Here is a 26,850-nt window from a genome sequence, read left to right as displayed (position 1 = left end):
GCCCCGCCCTTCTCTGTCCGATTGGCTGTTTGTCTTCCTGGTACGGCCCCCGTCAACCTAGCTCTGCAGCTGATTGGCGGGCTGCGCTGCCCATCCTGTGAGGTTGAGTGGCGGGGGAAAGTGTCAGGTTGGGACTGGGATGCTCTTCTCTGAAGTGAGCGGCACAAGCAGACACAGCGGGTAAAGGTGAAGCCTCGTACCTGTCTGCCTACTCCCTGCAGGTAAGTGCCCCCTGGCATCATGCCCACAGCCCCCAGCGTGTTCCCCTCAACCCCCTGCAGGTGAGTGCCCCCTGGCATCATGCCCACAGCCCCCAGCATCTTCCCCTCAACCCCCTGCAGGTAAGTGCCCCCTGGCATCATGCCCACAGCCCCCAGCATCTTCCCCTCAACCCCCTGCAGGTAAGTGCCCCCTGGCATCATGCCCACAGCCCCCAGCATCTTCCCCTCAACCCCCTGCAGGTAAGTGCCCCCTGGCATCATGCCCACAGCCCCCAGCATCTTCCCCTCAACCCCCTGCAGGTAAGTGCCCCCTGGCATCATGCCCACAGCCCCCCAGCATCTTCCCCTCAACCCCCTGCAGGTGAGTGCCCCCTGGCATCATGCCCACAGCCCCCAGCATCTTCCCCTCAACCCCCTGCAGGTAAGTGCCCCTGGCATCATGCCCACAGCCCCCAGCATCTTCCCCTCAACCCCCTGCAGGTAAGTGCCCCCTGGCATCATGCCCACAGCCCCCAGCATCTTCCCCTCAACCCCCTGCAGGTAAGTGCCCCCTGGCATCATGCCCACAGCCCCCAGCATCTTCCCCTCAACCCCCTGCAGGTAAGTGCCCCCTGGCATCATGCCCACAGCCCCCAGCATCTTCCCCTCAACCCCCTGCAGGTAAGTGCCCCCTGGCATCATGCCCACAGCCCCCAGCATCTTCCCCTCAACCCCCTGCAGGTAAGTGCCCCCTGGCATCATGCCCACAGCCCCCCAGCATCTTCCCCTCAACCCCCTGCAGGTAAGTGCCCCCTGGCATCATGCCCACAGCCCCCAGCATCTTCCCCTCAACCCCCTGCAGGTGAGTGCCCCCTGGCATCATGCCTACAGCCCCCCAGCATGTTCCCCTCAACCCCCTGCAGGTAAGTGCCCCCTGTCATCATGCCCACAGCCCCCAGCATCTTCCCCTCAACCCCCTGCAGGTGAGTGCCCCCTGGCATCATGCCCACAGCCCCCCAGCATCTTCCCCTCAACCCCCTGCAGGTGAGTGCCCCCTGGCATCATGCCCACAGCCCCCCAGCATCTTCCCCTCAACCCCCTGCAGGTGAGTGCCCCCTGGCATCATGCCCACAGCCCCCCAGCATCTTCCCCTCAACCCCCTGCAGGTAAGTGCCCCCTGGCATCATGCCCACAGCCCCCAGCATCTTCCCCTCAACCCCCTGCAGGTGAGTGCCCCCTGGCATCATGCCCACAGCCCCCCAGCATCTTTCCCTCAACCCCCTGCAGGTAAGTGCCCCCTGGCATCATGCCCACAGCCCCCAGCGTGTTCCCCTCAACTCCCTGCAGGTAAGTGCCCCCTGGCATCATGCCCACAGCCAACTAGGGTCATACCCACAGTTCCTTCAACTCCCTGCATGCCTACAGCTCCCTAGGGTCATACCCACAGTTCCTTCAACTCCCTGCATGCCTACAGCCCCCTAGGGTCATACCTACAGTTCACCCTGGTATAGTTCCAGGGGTACCCAGAGAACAAATAGGCACTCACCCCAAATCCCCCCCTAACTGGCCTTCAGGCTGGGCCCCCTTAGCCCATAACAAGGTTACAGATATATAGAAACATTGGGGTAACAGTCACCCCGCTATAGTTCCAGGGGTACCCAGGGCACAAATAAGCACTCACCCCAAATCCCCCCCTAACTGGCCTTCAGGCTGGGCCCCCTTAGCCCATAACAAGGTTACAGATATATAGAAACATTGGGGTAACAGTCACCCTGCTATAGTTCCAGGGGTACCCAGGGCACAAATAAGCACTCACCCCAAATCCCCCCCTAACTGCCCTTCAGGCTGGGCCCCCTTAGCCCATAACAAGGTTACAGATATATAGAAACATTGGGGTAACAGTCACCCCGCTATAGTTCCAGGGGCACCCAGGGCACAAATAAGCACTCACCCCAAATCCCCCCCTAACTGGCCTTCAGGCTGGGCCCCCTTAGCCCATAACAAGGTTACAGATATATAGAAACATTGGGGTAACAGTCACCCTGCTATAGTTCCAGGGGTACCCAGGGCACAAATAAGCACTCACCCCAAATCCCCCCCTAACTGGCCTTCAGGCTGGGCCCCCTTAGCCCATAACAAGGTTACAGATATATAGAAACATTGGGGTAACAGTCACCCCGCTATAGTTCCAGGGGTACCCAGGGCACAAATAAGCACTCACCCCAAATCCCCCCCTAACTGGCCTTCAGGCTGGGCCCCCTTAGCCCATAACAAGGTTACAGATATATAGAAACATTGGGGTAACAGTCACCCCAAATCTCCCCCTATCTGGCATAAAGGCTGGGCTCTTTATCCACTTCTTTAGTCCATCCTAAAGGGTCAGCCCAACCCTGTTGATGCTGGCGCCAGGCTGTGAGACATTGCCTCTGTCCAGCTGCTGATACAGACCCATGGCCCAAACTAAACCTTTAATCACAGTCAGTTCAGTCAGAAGAGGAAAAAATAAATTTTGCCAATATTTTGGGCACATTTTGCAGAAAAAGCACCAAATCCCACACTTTGGACACATTTGGGGCATTAGGCGCAACCTGAATAAAAGGCAATGTGGCTGCTTCCTCTCGTTACATCCCTGTTCACTTATTGTAATTGGAGATTGCTGCTCAGTTTTCTGCCCTTCCTATAGACGCAGAATAGATGTAAGGATAATGACAGGCTCAGTCGATCTTTGCTAGAGAAACCAACAATGATTCATGGTAAACAATGAGCTTCGGCGCCACATACACACGTTCTGCCTGATGCACAGAAACCGCAATGAAATTGCATGCAGCTCTAAGGGTGAAGACACATGGAGCTACTTTGTAGCAGCTACTTGTCACGGCTACTAAACGCCAGAAAACCCTCTGCCATAGACAGTAGTAAGAATTGCTAAAACACACATAGAGACAATGATCAATAAATGATCAGCGTTGTCTACTTTTGTAGCTGTAACAAGTAGCTGCTACTAGTAGCTCAGTGTGTCTTCACCCTAAGGCAAGGGAGTTTTTCCTACAACCCCAACCACTCTGCTGCCTGTGTGTTTGGTACACATTGGGTAATATTTGGGTTGTGTATACTGGACTGGCAGTAAAAGTTGTTCATTTAGCCGGTTAGTTCACCTTTAAAGGGGTTTGTTGAGTTAACTGTTAGTATGATGCATAGAGGGATATACTGAGACAATTTTGCAATTGGTCTTCATTTTTTATTATTTGTAGTTTAGTTATTTCATTTTAGGAGCTCTCCACTTTGGCGTTTCAGCAGCTATTTGGTTGCCAGGGTCCAAGTTACCTTAGCAACCAGGGAGTGGTTTGGATGAGAGACTGGTATATGAATAGGAAAGGGGCTGAATAGAAAACAATAATAGAATAGAAAAAGTACGAATAACAATAAAACTGGAGCCTCACAGAGCAATAGGTTTTTTCACCGCCGGGGTCAGTGACCCCCATTTAAAAACTGCAAAGAGTTGGAAGAAAAAGGCGCATAATGAAAAAACTATTACAAATAAATAATGAAGACCAACTATAACACACTAAAAGTTAACTTAAAGGTAAACCCTCCCCCCTTCAAATTAACTTTTAATATGATGCAGACATTGATATATTGTTAAGCAGCTCTCCATTTGGTATTTTTGCAGCTATCTGGTTGCTAGGGTCTTATTTACCCTAGCAACCAGGCAGTGGTTTAAACAAGAGATGGGAATATGAACAGGAGAGGGCCTTCATAGAAAGGAAAGTAGTAAAAAGTAACAATAACAATAAAACTGGAGCCTCACAGAGCAATAGGTTTTGGCTGCCGGGGTCAGTGACCCCCATTTGAAAGCTGAGAAGATGGAGAAGAGGAAGGAAAATAATTCAAAAACTATAAAAAATAAATAATGAAAACCAATGGCAAAGTTGCTAGGAATAGGCCATTCTATATAATGTCAAATTCTGCTATATATGAAATTAGAGCCTGTACTCGCCCAGCACACAATGTGTCAGTAGGATAATGAATTGTTTGGGAAAAGATAAGTGTGCCCTTCATTCCAATGAATTCCATGAGGCATACACACGAGATAGCCCTAGGGAGAGGCACGGGAAGCATCCCCATAGAGACCTGACTGCTTATTATCATTGTACTACAAACAGCAATTAGAGAGGCTTAACTAACATGCCTTCTATTGGGGGTAACTGTTGCTACTACTTACTAACATGTATTTCTCCTGCCCGGTATGTAATGCTATGGAGAGGTCTGTTCCCTGGCCAGTCTTCATCTTGGGGGTTCAGCCACATCCCCTGCATGAACCTCTATACTAAATGATGCACGGTCAGGGTATAAGGCATTTATAAACACAGGCCAACTTTGAACATGGGCAGTAACCCATGGCAACCAGTTAGATGTTTGCTTTCATTGTCCTACCAATTATTGATTGGTTGTTATGAGTTATTGCATATTACAATTATGATGAGTGTTTATAAATAATGAGTTTGTGGGGGGGACGTCTAACTCTTAGAATTGCTCTAATGGCTTTACCTGTTTCTGTTTCCATAGGCAACTGAGTTGAATGAGCCAACATGGAAATTTTAGGCTCAACCCTTACTTCAACCTACGGGCGCCACAGGCCGACCCCCACCAATTTTCTGCCAGCCATCTCCACAATGTCGGCAAGCTATAGGAACCGCTTCCCCCACTATACAATGAGCCACAGTTTAACCCTTCCCTGGAGACCAAGTACTTACTACAAAGTAGCCTCCGCAAATCCATCACTAGCTCCACTTTCAAAGAGCTCGCCGGGGTTAAACCCATCCCAGATCCTATCCTTTCCATCCAACAGAACAGCACTTTTCACTAGGTACACCCCGGACGACTGGTACAAATCCAACCAGGTGAATTACAGGGATTCGGAATCTTCCCGGCGTAGCGCCGAGAGGCTTCGGGTCGACACCAGTCGACTGATTCAAGAGAAGGATCAGAAGACAAGGAAGGTCCAGAGTGACACAAATAAAGATCTGGGGGAACGGGTCAATGACATTTCATTTTGGAAATCGGAAATCATTCACGAGATCGACCAGATGATCGGGGAGACTAATGCCCTGTCGGAAATGAAGAGGCGAATGGAAAGGGCCCTGATGGAAACTGAAGGGCCATTGCAGGTAGACAATGTCACACTTTGGGGAGGGAGGGGGTAATTGTTGGCAGGGAGCAAGGAATGTGCCCAGACCTCTAGATACAGGCTTATCCCTAAAGGTCCCCATACACAGGCCGATAGTAGCTGCCGATATGGGTCCCTTGGACCGATTCGGCAGCTAATCGGCCCGTGTATGGGAACTGCCGACATGCCTGCCTGACCGATATCCGGGCTAAAATCGGCCAGATCTCGATTGGGCAGGTTAGAAAATCTAGTCGGATCGGGGACCACATCGGCTCCTTGATGCGGTCCCCGGACCGACTTTACCTATGCCCGTCATTATAATTGGCCCCAGGGTCAAACGATTGAATTACCCTGGATTCTCCCGGTATCACCCACCTGTAGGTGGGGATATTGGGAGAATATACGCTCGCTTGGCGACATCGCCAAGCGAGCGGATCTGCCAGTGTATGGGGACCTTTAGAGAGGTTATCTGTATTGCTATAATCTGTATTGCTATAATTAAGCTGGCCATACACAGGCCAATATTGCTTGTTGACCTGGACTTCTGACAAGGTTGGCAGCTTATTGGGCTTTGTATGAGTCCTGGGCCAAATTGTTGGCCTCCCAAGGTGTTGTATGGTCAGGGCATGGACAGATAGAGATGAAAATCCCAATTAAAGGTGGCCACACACGTGGCGATTTTCGATCTTTTGTGTGACCATCGGTCGCACAAAAGATCGTTCAATGCGCCACTAACCGTTCAGGGCTGAAACGGCAGATACGGAGGTAGAAACAATAGGATTTCTACCTCCTTCTGTCGATTCAGCGCTGAAGGCAGATTTTGCTCAGGCGCCTTCTATGGCGCCCGATCAAAATCTTTTAACCTGCCAATCAGCGAGTCGACCGATATCAGCAGCCTCCTGCGATATCTGTCGACTCACCGACTTACCATACACGCACCAAATATCGTACGAGCCAGCTTAAGTCTTCTCCCAATACATCTGAACAGGCCCCTAATTTGGTTGGCTGATTGGCCCACCATTGGCAGCTCAGTATACCGTAACCTGAAACTTACCATAGCCTGTGCCCAAACAATATGTCTGGAAGTTGTTTAGAGAGCCCTTTGTCAGCTTAGGTGAAAGCAAATATGATCTTCAACTTTAAATAATATGAATATGATCTGTATTTGCCAAGAAGACTGGGAGCGAAGGTGATAAATTGCTTCTTGTAGACACATGCACAATCCTAGTCAGGCTGCCCATTAGGCTGATGTCCAATGGGGCGTGTTGGTTACCTGTAATAGAGCTCTGCTATCACGGGCGACTAACCGCTCCGCCGGCAACAATAGGAGTCGTATTCACCGTAACATAAAGCAGCACTGCCTGTATTTGCTATTTGGTAGCCTAACCCCAGTCCATAGGAGCCCATGGCAAACAATTCTTCAATTATTCACATTGTCGTTAATGAAAAGTCCAGTGATGTCAGCGCAGAGAAGTTTCTTTGAAATATCCCCTGCCGGAATCTGTATGCGACGGCCGGTAAACAGAGTTACTAAGCTGCGGCACAACCCCGGGGCCTGAGCAGGGTGTATTGTGTGGGGCAGCACAGTGGTCAGTTGCTACAAACACTGCAACAATGTCAGCCTGGTGACCAGAAGGGAACACTGGAAAGTTCTACACCCTGTGCCTGGTGGCGGTTGATTTATTTGGGTGCTGAGTGGTGCCTTTTGTCCTGTGCCCAATGATAAATAAGGGCACGCGGGTGCGAATGTGAAGGAGTTGGCAGCATTGCCGTCTGGCTCTTTCTTCTTAACCATTCTTTTCTTTGATTGAAATGCCTGACTGTGCCAACTCTTGGCTGTGCCCTAACAGGTTTCTCAGGAATGCCTGTACCACCGGGAGAAACGCATGTCCATTGACCTGGTACATGATGATGTGGAGAAACAGCTAATACAGGTGGGTGCGGAATGTACATAATGAAATACATTTCTACCCTTCCTTATCAACAGACCCTATTGCCCCTTACTCCAGTGGAACCCTAACTGCCATATCAATACTGCCCCCTTTAGGGAATATATCAGTTGTCCTTATGTGCATGACTTCTCCCCAGCCCTATAATATTTTAGAAAGGCTTAGGTAAGTAGTGCGATACTGGAGATTAGCCCTTAGGTAGTTAGTGCGATACTGGAGATTAGCCCTTAGGTAGGTAGTGCCATACTGGAGATTAGCCCTTAGGTAGGTAGTGCCATACTGGAGATTAGCCCTTAGGTAGGTAGTGCCATACTGAAGATTAGCCCTTAGGTAGGTAGTGCCATACTGGAGATTAGCCCTTAGGTAGGTAGTGCCATACTGGAGATTAGCCCTTAGGTAGGTAGTGCCATACTGGAGATTAGCCCTTAGGTAGGTAGTGCCATACAGAAGATTAGCCCTTAGGTAGGTAGTGCCATACTGGAGATTAGCCCTTAGGTAGGTAGTGCCATACTGGAGATTATGCCTTAGGTAGGTAGTGCCATACTGGAGATTAGCCCTTAGGTAGGTAGTGCCATACTGGATATTAACCCTTAGGTAGGTAGTGCCATACTGGAGATTAACCCTTAGGTAGGTAGTGCCATACTGGAGATTAATCCTTAGGTAGGTAGTGCCATACTGGAGATTAACCCTTAGGTAGGTAGTGCCATACTGGACATTAACCCTTAGGTAGGTAGTACCATACTGGAGATTAATCCTTAGGTAGGTAGTGCCATACTGGAGATTATGCCTTAGGTAGGTAGTGCCATACTGGAGATTAGCCCTTAGGTAGGTAGTGCCATACTGGAGATTAACCCTTAGGTAGGTAGTGCCATACTGGAGATTAATCCTTAGGTAGGTAGTGCCATACTGGAGATTAACCCTTAGGTAGGTAGTGCCATACTGGAGATTAACCCTTAGGTAGGTAGTGCCATACTGGAGATTAACCCTTAGGTAGGTAGTGCCATACTGGAGATTATGCCTTAGGTAGGTAGTGCCATACTGGAGATTAGCCCTTAGGTAGGTAGGGCCATACTGGAAATTAACCCTGTACACATTCCCAGGCAGAGTTGGACCTTGTAGGGTTCAGAAACACTGTTTTTAATGGCAGTTTCCATATTCAGATCCCCGCTAGCTGCTATACTCATTACATGCATGTCTTGCTTTATGGCAGAGGTATGTCAGGCTGGTTAATAATTCAGACTATTTATGGTGGGAACATACCATCGCTCTATCCTTCTCATGGAGCCTCTGTGAAACACACGCCAAGGCCACTGACAGTTTTTAAAATGCTTTCTGTTTTTGCTAGATCTAATTGAGTGCACTTATATACTGTTATTTCTGTATTGTATTAAATATTACTGTATTTGAATTATACATTACACTCAGAAGGTACAACTATATAGCCTGCAGCCTTGTGCCTTTATATGGGCACATAACCCCTCAGTGACTGCTAATATCCTTATCATTTACAGTAGGGGGTACATTATCCCTTATAATACATGAGTGATACTCAGAGTTCCCTGTGTAACTCAGCCTGCAGCCTTGTGCCTTTATATGGGGGGCACATAACCCCTCAGTGACTGCTAATATCCTTATCATTTACAGTAGGGGGTACATTATCCCTTATAATACATGAGTGATACTCAGAGTTCCCTGTATAACTCAGCCTGCAGCCTTGTGCCTTTATATGGGGGGCACAGAACCCCTCAGTGACTGCTAATATCCTTATCATTTACAGTAGGGGGTACATTATCCCTTATAATACATGAGTGATACTCAGAGTTCCCTGTATAACTCAGCCTGCAGCCTTATGCCTTTATATGGGGGGCACAGAACCCCTCAGTGACTGCTAATATCCTTATCATTTACAGTAGGGGGTACAGTATCCCTTATAATACATGAGTGATACTCAGAGTTCCCTGTATAACTCAGCCTGCAGCCTTGTGCCTTTATATGGGGGGCACAGAACCCCTCAGTGACTGCTAATATCCTTATCATTTACAGTAGGGGGACATTATCCCTTATAATACATGAGTGATACTCAGAGTTCCCTGTATAACTCAGCCTGCAGCCTTGTGCCTTTATATGGGGGGCACAGAACCCCTCAGTGACTGCTAATATCCTTATCATTTACAGTAGGGGGTACATTATCCCTTATAATACATGAGTGATACTCAGAGTTCCCTGTATAACTCAGCCTGCAGCCTTGTGCCTTTATATGGGGGGCACAGAACCCCTCAGTGACTGCTAATATCCTTATCATTTACAGTAGGGGGTACATTATCCCTTATAATACATGAGTGATACTCAGAGTTCCCTGTATAACTCAGTATGGGTGGAAGTGCCGCTGGAATATTAGTATAATAGTATAATCCGTTGCATTAGGTAAATGAGCTGCTCCTCCCCGTCCGTCTAGGATTCCCGCTAACGAGTCAGGGTAGAAAAGAGGATATTATTACTTAATTCAGGCTGGTAGGAGGAGATCCTTAAATCCAGTGAAGGCCCCTGAGCTTGGGGCTGAGGAGGGAATGGAGATTTGATAGCCCGCAGCCTGAAGACCAATTAACCCCTTTTCTCCTCTCTCCGGATTATCTAGGAGGTGGATTGCATCAAATCCTGCCAGGAAAAGATGAGACGGCACCTGCAGAAGATCTCCGCTCAGCTGGCGTAAGGCTTGTCCCCACCCCATTCGCTTCCCACTTGCACTGCTGGGATTTCCTGCTGGGAATTTTACTCCCAAATTCACTGAAACATTTATGTATGGGTGGGTGCCGAAACCCGAAGGGGTGTAAATAGTGCTCAGGGGAGTCCTCGGCACTAATGCCGCTGGAATTATGGGAAAAAACATTGCATTGTGGGTTAAAAACATGGTGCCATGCATCCAATATTGCACTTAGTACATGGCAGGGCCGCCAATACTTACGCAATTTACGTAACTTCTGCACAACTTGCCTAGAAACGTAAGTAACTTGCCTAGAAACGTAAGTAACTTGCCTAGAAATGTAAGTAACTTGTCTAGAAAGTAAGTAACTTGCCTAGAAACGTAAGTAACTTGCCTAGTAATGTAAGTAACTTGCCTAGAAACGTAAGTAACTTGCCTAGAAACGTAAGTAACTTGTCTAGAAACGCAAGTAACTTGCCTAGAAACGTAAGTAACTTGCCTAGAAACGCAAGTAACTTGCCTAGAAACGCAAGTAACTTGCCTAGAAACGCAAGTAACTTGCCTAGAAAGTAAGTAACTTGCCTAGAAACGTAAGTAACTTGCCTAGAAACGTAAGTAACTTGCCTAGAAACGTAAGTAACTTGCCTAGAAAGTAAGTTACTTGCCTAGAAACGTAAGTAACTTGCCTAGAAACATAAGTAACTTGCCTAGAAACGTAAGTAACTTGCCTAGAAACGTAAGTAACTTGCCTAGAAACGTAAGTAACTTGCCTAGAAACGTAAGTAACTTGCCTAGAAACGTAAGTAACTTGTCTAGAAAGTAAGTAACTTGTCTAGAAACGTAAGTAACTTGCCTATAAACGTAAGTAACTTGCCTAGAAATGTAAGTAACTTGCCTAGAAACCTAAGTAACTTGCCTAGAAATGTAAGTAACTTGCCTAGAAAGTAAGTAACTTGCCTAGAAACGTAAGTAACTTGCCTATAAACATAAGTAACTTGCCTAGAAATGTAAGTAACTTGCCTATAAACATAAGTAACTTGCCTAGAAATGTAAGTAACTTGCCTAGAAACCTAAGTAACTTGCCTAGAAATGTAAGTAACTTGCCTAGAAAGTAAGTAACTTGCCTAGAAATGTAAGTAACTTGCCTAGAAAGTAAGTAACTTGCCTAGAAATGTAAGTAACTTGCCTAGAAATGTAAGTAACTTGCCTAGAAATGTAAGTAACTTGCGTATCAAGCAAAAGCCAATGCAGAGAAGCTTTGCAAGGACAAACCCCACTGCCCCCCAATGAATTAAACAACTGAAGGGAAACCCCACTGCCCCCAATGTACTGACTGACTTATTAGCTCAATAATTATTGTAACTATTTATATGCACTAATTATTATAGAGTCACATCAGCTGTTTATATTGCACACACAAGGCGAGTTTATTCAATGAAAGCCTTGGCCTTTGATAGCCCTATAGCCAGATGATCAGCTCAGCCCAGTCCGGGCACAGATTCTGAGCCTTATCGGAATTAAGAGTTAATAATGGGAATGATAAGAAAACTAAACAAAGGCAGAGGAAACGATACATAAATAATGAAAAAGGAAAACTGGATCTATTCTATAGCAGAAATCTGTCAACGAGATGCAATATAAATGGTACCATCTGTACTTTGCTGTTCGCCAAACCCACTTACCTTTCTCCCTGTAGGTCTAACAGGGCAGCCCAACACGAGCTAGAGCGGGACATCAGCGACAAGCAGACGGCTCTACGCATCGATGACAAATGCCAGAACCTTAGAAATTCCTCAGACGGCATTGGCTACTTCAGGGGCGTGGAACGTATGGATGCCACGTACGTGAAAATGCTCCATATTGGTAGAACAAACATGTCTAGATACAGGCTTTTTATAAGCATATATCAGTTTGGTCATTTCCCTATGGGACTAAACTGTAAATTATATCCTTATAAACGGTGCTTAGTGATAATCGAAGCTTAGTGATGTCATTTCTGTCACATGACTCACTAAAACTTGTATATTGTAATAAATAAAGTACCCCCTGTTGTAAAATATGAGGCTATTATAAGTCACCTTGGAGTTCCATGACCTGTATATGGTTATGGATATCCTCGTGACTTATAATATCCCTATATGTTACAATAGGGGGCACTTTATTCACTATATATTATAAGGAACTCCTCGGGGACTTATAATATCCCTATATGTTACAATAGGGGGTACTTTATTCACTATATATTATAAGGAACTCCTCGGGGGCTTATAATACCCCTATATGTTACAATAGGGGGCACTTTATTCACTATATATTATAAGGAACTCCTCGGGGGCTTATAATATCCCTATATGTTACAATAGGGGGCACTTTATTCACTATATATTATAAGGAACTCCTCGGGGGCTTATAATATCCCTATATGTTACAATAGGGGGTACTTTATTCACTATATATTATAAGAAACTCTTCTGTGACTTATAATATCCCTATATGTTACAATAGGGGGCACTTTATTCACTATATATTATAAGGAACTCCTCTGGGACTTATAATATCCCTATCTTTTACAATAGGTGGTAGTTTATTCACTATATAATTTACTGCTGGTAAGTGCTTACAGAATTTCTAGATAACAGTGAACCAGGTCCAGACTAAGGTGCAAAACAGACCCTGACATTTCAAGTACACTAAGGCCCAAACAGACCCCCACTGTCTCTGGCATTTGATAGAATCTACAGATTGCCAGTCTGGACCTGACTAGACCAATGGCAGGAGGTGTCCCTTCAGTCTTTAATAATGAATATTGGTAAAGGGAAAGCTAAGAGAATTCCCAATGCCAAAAGTTCAAGGAGAAGGAAAGGTACAATCACTGGAGGGGTGCTAAAATGTTAGGTGCCGAATGGTAATCGCTGCCACCCTAGGCACTTGCCCTCAGGTGCTCCATGATAAATACGGCCCTGCTTACCTTATACCCCGGGTTGGTGCTCCTGGTAGGAGAAAACTGCACCAGCCTGGGGTAGCTGTGAGAGAGCGTTCCTCTTTCTAGTTATGAATTTGCGCTGCTTGCGCAGTAGCCTGAAAGGCTGAACTTTAACAAAAAAGCCGCCTTTTTCACCGGATTCCGAAGATAGACGAGAGAAGGAAGAGGATTGCTCGTTCGTAGCTACCCCAGGCTGGTGCGGTTTTCTCCTAACAGAAGCTCCAACCCGGGGTATAAAGTAAGCAGGGCCATATTTGTCATGGAGCACCTGAGGGCCAGTGCCTAGGGTGGCAGCCTTAGGTTGGGGGGGGCCTATATAAAAAAAAAAAAAAAAAGAAAATGCCCCCAGCCTCCGGCAAGGATTCTGATAGGAAATCTGGCAACGCAGCAGGGTTAAGGGGTTCAGAACATGCTATGGGAGTGACTTCACACACGCCACGTTGGGCGGCACCGGACCTAAGTACTAGGGATGCACCGAATCTACTTTTTTTTGGATTCGGCTGAACCCCGAATCCTTCATGAGAGATTCGGGGGGGAAAATGGAACCAAGTTGGAACCCTAATTGGCATATGAATATTAGGGTAGGGAAGGGTTAAACATCGCAGTGCGCAGCGAAAAATGTTCAAATTCCGTGTTTGCATGACAAAAAGATGCAAGGAGCATGGATCCTGCCGAAAATGACCTAAACTTGGCCGAATCCTGAACCGAATCCTGGCTTCGGTGCATCCCCACTAAATGCACCCTTGGAGTTGATTTTACCTTTCCTTTCCCTTTAATGGAAGTTCTTTATCAGTAGAACAGTAGATAAGAGCTTCCTGGGCAGCACATTCTTTAAGTATCTGAGAGTATTGGGAGTTTCTTCATTGCGGAAACACTGTATGCTTAGAGCTGGGCTCCTACCCCGGCCACTTTATATGACTGAAGAGCATGACAAATGCATTGAGCAAACACGGAGCAGAAGGGGTTTCCCAAGACAAATGCCTACAGCAAACATAGGGGTGAAGCAGCTATTAAGAAATGCAGCAGGAAAGTTGAATGCAGAGGAATAATGGCACTCTGAGGGGAAACAAGGAGGGTCCTGGGCTCGGACCATAGTGCAAATAAAGGCTAAGCTGTCCCTCTGTATTGGAACGTGCCAATGATTTATACCATCTACATGTTTTCTAGGGTTTCTATCCCGGAGACCTGGGCCAAGTATAGTGATGACAACATCCTGAGATCTCAGAGCGACCGAGTGGCTTCAACCAAACTGAGGGAGGACGCGGAGACCATCTTAGCCTCCACCTCCAACGACATGTGGGGCCAGTTCAACGCCGTCAACGTTAATTTCACCAGCCGCATCTCTGAAACCGCAGACGCCAAGAACAAGCTGCAAAATCACTTGGCCAAGGTGCATTCCACGAGCATTGTCTTGTTGATTGTCATGTGACCGATACATGCCCCTACTGTCAATTATAAGGATATTAGAAGTCACAAAGTTGTTCCATGACCATAGAAAGGTACAAGGCCAAGGTCATTCAACTCCACGGTGACATCTAATATCCTAACATTGTACAACTGGGTTCATTTCCTATTTATTGTAGTTTTTAAAGTTATTTCATTTCCAGTTGGGCGTTTCAGCAGCTATTTGGTTGCTAGGGTCCAAGTTACCTTAGCAACCAAGAAATGGTTTGGATGAGAGACATGGTATATAAATAGGCGAGGGCCTACCAGTATAATAATAAAATAATAACAATAAAATTGTAGCCTCACAGAGCAATAGTTTTTTGGCTGCCGGGGTCGGTGACCCCCATATGAAAGAAGACAAATAATTCAAAAACGATAACAAATAAATAATGAAGACCAGTTGAAAAGTTGCTTAGAATTGGCCATAAAGTTAACTTAAAGGTGAACATCAGTTTCTGATTTTCCCCTATTGGTGTCAGCAGCACTGAGCATGCCCAGTAGGCACCTACAACAGCCCAGAGCACACTGACCATGTGCAGTGCCGCTGACACCAAGGAGAAGAAAGTCATGGAGCTATAGGATCTTCACTGTCTGCTGTATGCCAATAAAATGGCATGTATGGCCCCAGTTACATGTTTTCTAGTCCCCTTTGAGTACTTTCCAATTGGGGAACAGGGCACCGATTGGCTGAACGGTCGCTCCAGAGATTCCAAGGCAGCCGCATTCCTCCGGTTCCACGGGGCGCATTCCTTTTGTCACAAGCAGCTGTATTTTTGGATAAGTAATGACTTCCAGGGAAGCCTAGCTGGGCAGAGCGGGAGAGGGAGCACGGGCTGAGTGTGCCATCTGTCGCCTTGTCATCTCTTTAATGGCGAGACAACACCAATCAGGTGTGGAAGTGCCAGTGGGGCAGCAGGTGCCCGGGCCCGTTAAGTGCCGCAAATAGCAACGGGGTATAAATGAGACATTCCTGCATCTGGATCCCTAGTGTGTAAGGCTGACACTGGTGCATTGTGGGATTCCTGGTATATAAAGGGAAACTAGGGGGAAAGCATGATTTACTTACCCTTCAGTATATACTGACCCCCACTCATGCCGGCAGCCAATAAATCTTCAGCTTCGGCTGTAATATATTTGGCACTGGCTCCATATGTGCCAAGGAGCAGCCAAATGTGGCCAAAGAGTTTCAAAATCCTACTGAAATGATCATAAATAGCTCAGTTATAAAGCGCTTGCCCTGACTTTATTCCTGTCTAGGCTGCAGTTTAGAATTAAAGGACAAGTATATGCTAAGGGGGCCCAGCCTGAAGGCCAGTTAGGGGGGGATTTGGGGTGAGTGCTTATTTGTGCCCTGGGTACCCCTGGAACTATAGCAGGGTGACTGTTACCCCAATGTTTCTATATATCTGTAACCTTGTTATGGGCTAAGGGGGCCCAGCCTGAAGGCCAGTTAGGGGGGGATTTGGGGTGAGTGCTTATTTGTGCCCTGGGTACCCCTGGAACTATAGCGGGGTGACTGTTACCCCAATGTTTCTATATATCTGTAACCTTGTTATGGGCTAAGGGGGCCCAGCCTGAAGGCCAGTTAGGGGGGGATTTGGGGTGAGTGCTTATTTGTGCCCTGGGTACCCCTGGAACTATAGCGGGGTGACTGTTACCCCAATGTTTCTATATATCTGTAACCTTGTTATGGGCTAAGGGGGCCCAGCCTGAAGGCCAGTTAGGGGGGGATTTGGGGTGAGTGCTTATTTGCTAGAATATGAGGCTGCTTTTCCTAACCCCTTAAACCCTTTTTCCCCTGTAGACGCTCCAGGAGATCTTCCAGACAGAAATGACTATAGAAGCCATTAAAAAAGCCATCAAGGACAAGAGCGCTCCGCTGAAAGTTGCCCAGACCCGTTTAGATGAGCGCACGAGGCGCCCCAACGTGGAACTGTGCCGTGATTCTGTCCAAATGCGGTAAGGGTACTGCAGCAATGTTATTATACACTGCTTTTATGAATTTACTGTTTTCAAGGGTACATTAAACCACAAACTTATACACATCTACTAAATCTAAGCAAATGGAATAGAAAAGCCCATCAAGGCGGTGGGGCCATTATGCTAACAGCGTGCAGATATTAGTACCGTGCCCTGATCCATATCCAGGTGTTACACTCCCAGCTTCATCTCCAGACAGGAGCCACAACTTGCTGGTTCTTGATCGGCCATTCAGACGGACTTTACCCTGCAATTAGTGACACTCTAGTCCCAAATCCTCCTACTTTGCACGGGATTCTTGCTTAATTGCCCTGAACAAAACAAAGCCTTTATATCCGCCTTATATTGTGCAGAATCCTTTCTTTTATGAAAGGTTCTATCAGTTGTATAGGGTGTAGAGTGTAACGGCCTGGGCCGCCATCAGAAATCATGGGGCCCCTCACAACAAATTTTCTGGGCCACCCTCCTCCCACGCCCTGCCCCCAATGGCCCGTCCCATCAGTACAAAGGACACACAAACATTGGTAGCCAGGGCCCCCTAAAACAATGGTAACTAGGGCCCCCCTAAAACATTGGTAACCAGGGCCCCCCTAAAATATTGGTGGCCTTCAGCTCCCCCCCCCCAGAGTCCTTCCCAGCATCCTACAGCTCCCACCAGAATCCTCCAGCTCCCCCCCAAAGTCCTTCCCAGCATCCTACAGCTCCCACCCCCCCAACCATCCTCCGCTTCCCCCCAACTCCCCCCCAGAGTCCTTCCCAGCATCCTCTAGCTCCCAACCCCCACCCCAAGCATCCTCCGGCTTCCCCCCAGCTCCCACCATAATCCTCCAGCTCACCCCCAGCGACTTCCTCCAGCTCCCCTCAGCTTTCCCCATCCCAGTGATTACCTCCGGCTCCCCTCAGCTTCCCCCATCCCAGCTACTTCCTCCAGCTCTCCTCTGGCTCCCCGCTGCATCTGAACATTTTATAAGGTTGCGCCCCGTGCGTGCGTACGCACGAGGAGCAACCAATCAAATTTCCCACTGACCACCAATGGCAGGGCCCGGAGTTCTTTAAAGGGGGCCCGAGCTAAAAAAAACAAACTGTATCACGGCCGGGCCCACTTTAAAGCAACCATCGTCCGGGCCCGGGACAACTGTCCCCCCTGTGCCCCCCTGATGGCGGCCCTGGTAACGGCCTGTGCTTTCCCCATGAATACAGTGCTGCCTGCGTTCAGCAGGCAGTACTGTATTCATAGGGGAAGCACAGGTGGGCTTTCTCTCTTATAAAGTGACAAACACTCTTAAAGTGAGACAAGAGTCTTTTTGGACCATTAACACCATAAGGTGACCTTCAGGTTCCAAGCCAATCAGAGGGCCACAATCTGCCCTTACTAATTCCCCCTCCCCCACATTGACTCCCTTCTTTCTTACCATCCGGGTGCTATAGGCTGATACAAGAGGTGCAGGATATAGACAACACCATCCAGGCCCTGCAGCTACGTCTCCGGGAAGCAGAAGACGCCTTGCAGATGTTGATCCATACCAAGTCCATCCTGGAGCACGACCTGGCCATCAAGGCTAACAGTCTGTTTATTGATCAGGAGAAATGTATGGGAATGAGGAAAAGCTTCCCCAGCACCCCCAGGTTGGTGGGCTACGCATAACTCCCCAAGCCGGGGTGCAAGTGGCGCCACCCATTACAAGGGATCCCGAATTAAACCCGACAGTCGTGATTGGTACCCACCTAGTGTGGTCTAGTGGTTTAACCCCACAAAGTGCTTTCTGCTTCATTAAATTATAAAAATAAATTCTAATCTTGTTTAAAAAAAATCCTTGATTTCCTCTTTAAACTGGATGCTCTTTAGATTCATAGTTGTGTTTTCCCACTGGAGAATAAAGGCCCTTCAGGGGATGGGTTCCATTTTGTAAGGAGTAAAAAGAAAATTTGAATATATGTTTGAGACAGAGGGGTTTATTGCTGTTTGGCCTTTATTCTTTAACCTTAGTTACTATGTAAGTGGATTATATAGAACTGAATGTAGATTTTAAAGGCAACGGTAGAGACAGCAGGATAATATAGGATAAAGACAGAATAGACATAGACAGTAGGGCAAGATGGAGACAGTAGGACAAGATGGAGACAGTAGGGTAAGATGGAGACAGTAGGGCAAGATGGAGACAGTAGGGCAAGATGGAGACAGTAGGACAAGATGGAGACAGTAGGGCAAGATGGAGACAGTAGGGCAAGATGTGGACAGTAGGGCAAGATGGGGACAGTAGGGCAAGATGGAGACAGTAGGGCAAGATGGAGACAGTAGGGCAAGATGGAGACAGTAGGGCAAGATGGAGACAGTAGGGCAAGATGGAGACAGTAGGGCATGATGGGGACAGTAGGGCAAGATGGAGACAGTAGGGCAAGATGGAGACAGTAGGGCAAGATGGAGACAGTAGGGCAAGATGGGGACAGTAGGGCAAGATGGAGACAGTAGGGCAAGATGGGGACAGTAGGGCAAGATGGGGACAGTAGGGCAAGATGGAGACAGTAGGGCAAGATGGGGACAGTAGGGCAAGATGGGGACAGTAGGGCAAGATGGGGACAGTAGGGCAAGATGGGGACAGTAGGGCAAGAGGGAGACAGTAGGGCAAGATGGAGACAGTAGGACAAGATGGAGACAGTAGGACAAGATGGAGACAGTAGGGCAAGATGGAGACAGTAGGACAAGATGGGGACAGTAGGACAAGATGGAGACAGTAGGGCAAGATGTGGACAGTAGGGCAAGATGGAGACAGTAGGGCAAGATGGAGACAGTAGGACAAGATGGAGACAGTAGGACAAGATGGAGACAGTAGGGCAAGATGGAGACAGTAGGACAAGATGGGGACAGTAGGACAAGATGGAGACAGTAGGGCAAGATGTGGACAGTAGGGCAAGATGGAGACAGTAGGGCAAGATGGAGACAGTAGGGCAAGATGGGGACAGTAGGGCAAGATGGGGACAGTAGGGCAAGATGGAGACAGTAGGGCAAGATGGAGACAGTAGGGCAAGATGGGGACAGTAGGGCAAGATGGAGACAGTAGGGCAAGATGGAGACAGTAGGGCAAGATGGAGACAGTAGGGCAAGATGGGGACAGTAGGGCAAGATGGAGACAGTAGGGCAAGATGGGGACAGTAGGGCAAGATGGGGACAGTAGGGCAAGATGGAGACAGTAGGGCAAGATGGGGACAGTAGGGCAAGATGGGGACAGTAGGGCAAGATGGGGACAGTAGGGCAAGATGGGGACAGTAGGGCAAGAGGGAGACAGTAGGGCAAGATGGAGACAGTAGGACAAGATGGAGACAGTAGGACAAGATGGGGACAGTAGGGCAAGATGGAGACAGTAGGACAAGATGGAGACAGTAGGGCAAGATGGAGACAGTAGGACAAGATGGGGACAGTAGGGCAAGATGGAGACAGTAGGACAAGATGGAGACAGTAGGGCAAGATGGAGACAGTAGGGCAAGATGGAGACAGTAGGGCAAGATGGAGACAGTAGGGCAAGATTGTAACAGTAACAACTGAAATCTTTGTGCCCAACTTGGAGCTGTTCGGGTTAATGCTACGTACTAAGTGCTACGTATGAGGGCCCGGTTGTACCAGATAATACTTTTATCCCCAGGTAATTGTGAGTGAGTAACACAAGTGACCTCACCTACAGTAGTGATGCGCTTCCTGTGTCACCTGAGAGTGGGGGGGGGGCAGTGGGTGAGAGATCTGGGGACAATGCCTTATTGCTCTCTTGATGCCCCTGAAGCCCAGCTAGACGGTTAAGTTGTTGCTAGGATCATGGACCTTGGCCACTGCCCTATTCAGTTGTCATTGTGTTCTTCCTGGTTGCTAGGGACAGTGGCTATAGCAACTAGACAGCAGGTAAATGCCAAAGAGCAGAGGAGATGAAATGATCCAAACTAATAATAAATACTAATGCCCCCCCCCCAGCTATAATGTCCCTCCCACTCCACCGTACTGTGAGTTCCCTGGGTCTCAGGGGACAGATTATTATATATATATATTCGGGTCTGAGTCCCACTCAGGATTTGTTTTTAGACTCCTCATTGGAAAATACAAACACTTAATAGCAAGTGGGGGGGGGGGGGGGGCATTAGAGAGGGGATTTGTGAGGCCAGTAATAGGGAGGCGTCTCTGTTACAGGGATTTTTTATTTTGGGTGTTATGGCGAGTGGAAAGTATGTGTCGTGCCCAGGATCAGCCCCAAATAAATACGGACCCGCATCATGAATCTTGGCCTGGGCCAGACTGGGGGTATTAGCGCCCACCCTTACCCATTCCTGCTCTTTTGGGGCTGTTTAAAGGGGAAGTGCACTGCTGGTTCTGACTCCGGAAACAATATAGCAGAAGCCAGGGAGCTAAAAACAGTGTTTGGGTGGAGTTCCCCTTTAAAAACAGAACAGGGTCGCTGCTTTACACCCCATGTTGGTGGGAAGACCCAGAATTTATAGAAGAGGAAATCCCAGCATGCCTTGCTCATGGGATGAAGTTCATTTTAGGCTCATCATGTGCCTGAATCACATGGACGACTGATCCGTTCCCGTAGAAATGGCTCCAGAGCCTGAGGTCCGGGGCTGGATTGGGTTGGGCACAGAGGATCCATTACTGGGACGGCTTATTCAATGTTTCCATTACAGCAGAACAGAAACAATGGCCGCTGAACACCGCCCCTCCTTTTAAAGGGGTACTTAAAATTCCATTCTTGTATCTGGTTGCTACAGCTTTATCATCCTGGCAACCAGACATCAGTCTGGAATTAGAATGGAGAAACTGAACAAAATGAAAAGCAATATAAAATAACAATATAATAAGAAGGCTCACAGACAGTCTGTATTCTGGTTGCCAGGGTCGACGACCATGACAACCAAACAGCAGCTGCTAGAGGCCAAGAGTTGGAGGGTCACATTGTTCAATGAAGACAACTGTAAAGCTGCTTAAAATGAGCCTATTTATAACAAAGCTGAGGTTGATTTAAAGGGGACCTTACTCTAAACTGCTTGTCTACAGAGCTGACTGTCAGATATCTAACTGCCGGTGCAATAAACTCTGCACCTTTAGCTTTGTTCCTGCCTTGTGTGTATTTTATTGGCTCTTCAGTGCGGCCTGCCAACTTAATCATATGTTTGTGTTTAACGTTACATAATAATTCCTCTGAGCAGTGCCGGGTTAGCGTAAAGGGGAACTTAACCCGAACACTAAAATACTATTTATTCTAAGCAACTTTCCCACATACTTTCATTCTGAAATGGCTCTGACATTACATGTAAATCTAATAACTCTTAAAGGGGAAGTACACCTTTACATTAGCTTTTAATATGATGTCTGAGACAATTTGCAATTGGTCTGCATTTTTTTTAATGGTTTTTCAATGATTTAGCTTTTTGTTCAGCAGCTCTCCACTGCTTTCGATAGCAATTCCGTTCCCAAAAAGCAAGCGAGAACGCAGAATAAATGGATACGGGGATGTTGGTAAGAACAACGTTTTCTATTGGTTTGGGTGTAGTTGCCCTTTAGTAGCCAGAGAGCAGTGTGTGTGTCCTTACTCGTGCGCTATACAAGGACACTGCCCCAGAGCAATCCATTAAGTGGGACCTGGGCCTGCCTAGGGATGGGTTTAACCTTGCACCAAGGTCCATAATGAGTAGTGAGGGTGGGGGAGCTTGGGTGCACCAAGGTCCATAATGAGTAGTGAGGGTGGGGGAGCTTGGGTGCACCAAGGTCCATAATGAGTAGTGAGGGTGGGGGAGCTTGGGTGCACCAAGGTCCATAATGAGTAGTGAGAGTGGGTGGCTTGGGTGCACCAAGGTCCATAATGAGTAGTGAGGGTGGGGGAGCTTGGGTGCACCAAGGTCCATAATGAGTAGTGAGGGTGGGTGAGTAGTGAGAGTGGGTGGCTTGGGTGCACCAAGGTCCATAATGAGTAGTGAGGGTGGGGGGCTTGGGTGCACCAAGGTCCATAATGAGTAGTGAGGGTGGGGGGCTTGGGTGCACCAAGGTCCATAATGAGTAGTGAGGGTGGGTGAGTAGTGAGAGTGGGTGGCTTGGGTGCACCAAGGTCCATAATGAGTAGTGAGGGTGGGGGGCTTGGGTGCACCAAGGTCCATAATGAGTAGTGAGGGTGGGGGGCTTGGGTGCACCAAGGTCCATAATGAGTAATGAGGGTGGGTGAGTAGTGAGAGTGGGTGGCTTGGGTGCACCAAGGTCCATAATGAGTAGTGAGGGTGGGGGGCTTGGGTGCACCAAGGTCCATAATGAGCAGTGAGGGTGGGGAGCTTGGGTGCACCAAGGTCCATAATGAGTAGTGAGGTTGGGGGAGCTTGGGTGCACCAAGGTCCATAATGAGCAGTGAGGGTGGGGAGCTTGGGTGCACCAAGGTCCATAATGAGTAGTGAGGTTGGGGGAGCTTGGGTGCACCAAGGTCCATAATGAGCAGTGAGGGTGGGGAGCTTGGGTGCGGGTGTCACTCAGGGTGGGGATAGTGTCAATTATTTACTAGACTAACGACATGATAGAAGGGATAATAAACCCCTGGTAAGTTCTGTTTGTGTTCCTTCCCTCTGAGCTTCGGACCAGGGGAGTCGGACCCTTAAGGGCTGTATTGGTCCCCCCCGGGGCAAGACCCGGACCGGCAGTTTATGGATTCTGGCCTATGCTGGAGGGGCTGCTGTAATGCCATAGACACTATTTATTGGGCTGATCCGACGTGTTGGTTCCCCCCGGGGCAAGACCCGGACTGGCAGTTTGTGGATTCTGGCCTATGCCGGAGGGACTGCTGTAATGCCACAGACACTATTTATTGGGCCAGTGGGGTCCCTATTTTGAATGTAGAGTGTAAGCTCTTTTGGGCAGGGCTCTCTTCCCCTCTTGTATCGGTTACTGATTGCTTTATATGTTACTCCTTGTAGAGTGTAAGCTCTTTTGGGCAGGGCTCCCTTCCCCTCCTGTATCGGTTACTGATTGCTTTATATGTTACTCCTTGTAGAGTGTAAGCTCTTTTGGGCAGGGCTCTCTTCCCCTCCTGTATCGGTTACTGATTGCTTTATATGTTACTCCTTGTAGAGTGTAAGCTCTTTTGGGCAGGGCTCTCTTCCCCTCCTGTATCGGTTACTGATTGCTTTATATGTTACTCCTTGTAGAGTGTAAGCTCTTTTGGGCAGGGCTCCCTTCCCCTCCTGTATCGGTTACTGATTGCTTTATATGTTACTCCTTGTAGAGTGTAAGCTCTTTTGGGCAGGGCTCTCTTCCCCTCTTGTATCGGTTACTGATTGCTTTATATGTTACTCCTTGTAGAGTGTAAGCTCTTTTGGGCAGGGCTCCCTTCCCCTCCTGTATCGGTTACTGATTGCTTTATATGTTACTCCTTGTAGAGTGTAAGCTCTTTTGGGCAGGGCTCTCTTCCCCTCCTGTATCGGTTATTGATTGCTTTATATGTTACTCCTTGTAGAGTGTAAGCTCTTTTGGGCAGGGCTCCCTTCCCCTCCTGTATCGGTTACTGATTGCTTTATATGTTACTCTGTATGCCCAATGTATGAAACCCACTTATTGTACAGCGCTGCGGGGTATGTTGGCGCTTTATAAATAAATGTTAATAATGGCAGTCGGGAGCTGCCAGTTAGTGTATCCATTCAGGCACAGGCCTGGGAGAGGCCGGCGCTCCCCCCTACACTGGCCCCTCTCCCTAAATCCATCACAATGAACTTATTATTTCACATCAGTGGCGGAGGGGCCGGCGGCAGGTTCCCCGGGAGCCCATAGGATAGAAGAGTGCCCGTTGGCCCTTCCTATTGTACGGCTGTCTGTTCCTATGGCGACGTGGGGACATTTTTACGAGTTTTGGCGAATGCTCAGGGCCTGCGATACTGCCCAATGCTTTACAGGCTACCCACTGGCATGGGAAACCTTCTCTATGCCCATACTATGGGAATACACGGGCACACCCACACAGGCTGGCATGGGAACCCCTGGCACAATGCTACTGTCTTCTGCCTTCCTATTTCTACCCCACTCTGATTGGCTGGCCTCTGATGGAGGCGTTGGAGCATATTCATATATTTATATATAATACACAGCCTGGTCATTTCCCTATGGGACCCAACTGTAAATTATATCCTTATAAATGGTGCTTAGTGATGTCATCGGTTATAATTGGAGCTTAGTGATGTCATTTCTGTCACATGACTCTTGTATATTATAATAAAAAAAGTCCCCCCTGCTGTAAAATATGAGGATATTAGAAGTCACCTTAGAGATCCTTGACTTGTATGATGGACATGGAACTCCTCTGTGACTTATAGTATCCCTATATGTTACAATAGGGGGCACTTTATTCACTATATATTATAAGGAACTCCTCTGTGACTTATAATATCCCTATATGTTACAATAGGGGGTACTTTATTCACTATATATTATAAGGAACCCCTCGGGGGCTTATAATATCCCTATATGTTACAATAGGGGGCACTTTATTCACTATATATTATAAGGAACTCCTCTGTGACTTATAATATCCCTATATGTTACAATAGGGGGTACTTTATTCACTATATATTATAAGGAACCCCTCGGGGGCTTATAATATCCCTATATGTTACAATAGGGGGTACTTTATTCACTATATATTATAAGGAACTCCTCTGTAACTTATAATATCCCTATATTATACAATAGGGGGCACTTTATTCGCTTTATATTATAAGGAACTCCTCGGGGGCTTATAATATCCCTATACGTTACAATAGGGGGTACTTTATTCACTATATATTATAAGGAACTACTCGGGGACTTATAATATCCCTATATGTTACAATAGGGGGCACTTTATTCACTATATATTATAAGGAACTCCTCGGGGGCTTATAATATCCCTATACGTTACAATAGGGGGTATTTATTCACTATATATTATAAGGAACCCCTCGGGGGCTTATAATATCCCTATATGTTACAATAGGGGGTACTTTATTCACTATATATTATAAGGAACCCCTCGGGGGCTTATAATATCCCTATATGTTACAATAGGGGGTACTTTATTCACTATATATTATAAGGAACTCCTCGGGGACTTATAATATCCCTATATGTTACAATAGGGGGCACTTTATTCACTATATATTATAAGGAACCCCTCGGGGGCTTATAATATCCCTATATGTTACAATAGGGGGCACTTTATTCACTATATATTATAAGGAACTCCTCGGGGGCTTATAATATCCCTATATGTTACAATAGGGGGTACTTTATTCACTATATATTATAAGGAACTCCTCGGGGGCTTATAATATCCTTATATTTTACAATAGGGGGTACTTTATTCACTATATAAACATTTGTGTATAAATTAGAAGAAAAACCATGGTTTGGGCTGCGACTCTAAAGGCCTTGGAGAACCAAAAACCCAGGCCTTTTTGCTGGCCCAATCGTCTACGGTTCCGCACTGAATTATTTTGGTTTCCAGCATGGGGGGGGGGGCACCTCCATAGTAACCTGGGCCCCAGATAAATAGGCTTCTGTTCATACTGACCGTGATGCTAAAGCTCAGAGCCAAATGTTCCGGACCAGGAGGGAGATCCAGTTACATCTACATCCATTTCTCTGCTCTAATAGCCTGTCGGATCAATAGGGCTGGAGTGAATGGATAGAGGATATAGATATGAATGAGATTTTCCTGTTGCTGCCAGGTCTGTCCAAGGGCGGGGGGGGGGGTCCAAATTCCCAAACTGAGCCAAAAAAGGAGGACCTAGTAAGGTCACAAAATCCCCCCTGCCAGTTGCACCCACAAGCACCCCACTACTCTGTGGCCCAAGATCCCACTGGGGGTAGTAATGGATCCCGCTGGGAGGGTAGTATTGCATCCCGCTGGGGGGGGGGTAGTGTTGGATCCCACTAGTGGGTAGTGTTGGATCCTGCTGGGGGTAGTGTTGGATCCCATTGGGGGTAGTGTTGGATCCCATTGGGGGGAAGTGTTGGATCCCACTGGGGGGTAGTGTTGGATCCCATTGGGGGGTAGTGTTGGATCCCATTGGGGGGTAGTGTTGGATCCCACTGGGGGGTAGTGTTGGATCCCATTGGGGGGTAGTGTTGGATCCCATTGGGGGGTAGTGTTGGATCCTACTGGGGGGTAGTGTTGGATCCCATTGGGGGGTAGTGTTGGATCCCATTGGGGGGTAGTGTTGGATCCCACTGGGGGGTAGTGTTGGATACCACTGGGGGGTAGTATTGGATCCTACTGGGGGGTAGTATTGGATCCTACTGGGGGGTAGTGTTGGATCCTACTGGGGGGTAGTGTTGGATCCCATTGGTGGGTAGTGTTGGATCCCACTGGGGGTAGTGTTTGATCCCACTGGGGGGTAGTATTCGATACCACTGGGGGGTAGTGTTGGATCCCACG

General features: G+C 47.6%; 1 protein-coding gene across 1 annotated transcript; it reads left to right on the top strand.

Moving 5' to 3' along the window:
- The first annotated feature begins 166 nt into the window (after positions 1 to 166).
- Positions 167 to 18,237, top strand: tekt3 (tektin 3). Its single transcript, NM_001016475.2, has 8 exons — positions 167 to 221; positions 4,767 to 5,368; positions 7,218 to 7,301; positions 9,952 to 10,022; positions 11,714 to 11,857; positions 14,168 to 14,390; positions 16,251 to 16,405; positions 17,855 to 18,237. The coding sequence occupies exons 2-8, from the start codon at positions 4,790 to 4,792 to the stop codon at positions 18,069 to 18,071; spliced, it is 1,473 nt and encodes a 490-aa protein (NP_001016475.1). The 5' UTR covers positions 167 to 221; positions 4,767 to 4,789; the 3' UTR covers positions 18,072 to 18,237.
- The last annotated feature ends 8,613 nt before the right edge of the window (positions 18,238 to 26,850 follow it).

Source organism: Xenopus tropicalis, chromosome 10 (assembly GCF_000004195.4).
Source record: "Xenopus tropicalis strain Nigerian chromosome 10, UCB_Xtro_10.0, whole genome shotgun sequence".
Taxonomy (NCBI): domain Eukaryota; kingdom Metazoa; phylum Chordata; class Amphibia; order Anura; family Pipidae; genus Xenopus; species Xenopus tropicalis.
Note: the sequence above shows the minus strand (reverse complement) of the source record. Positions and strands in the feature narration are given on the sequence as shown.

Coding starts and splice junctions, on each gene's coding strand:
- tekt3 (NM_001016475.2), top strand. CDS start 4,790: ATGGAAATTTTAGGCTCAACCCTTACTTCAACCTACGGGCGCCACAGG. Junction 5,369..7,217: donor AAACTGAAGGGCCATTGCAG/GTAGACAATGTC, acceptor GTGCCCTAACAG/GTTTCTCAGGAATGCCTGTA. Junction 16,406..17,854: donor CGTGATTCTGTCCAAATGCG/GTAAGGGTACTG, acceptor CGGGTGCTATAG/GCTGATACAAGAGGTGCAGG.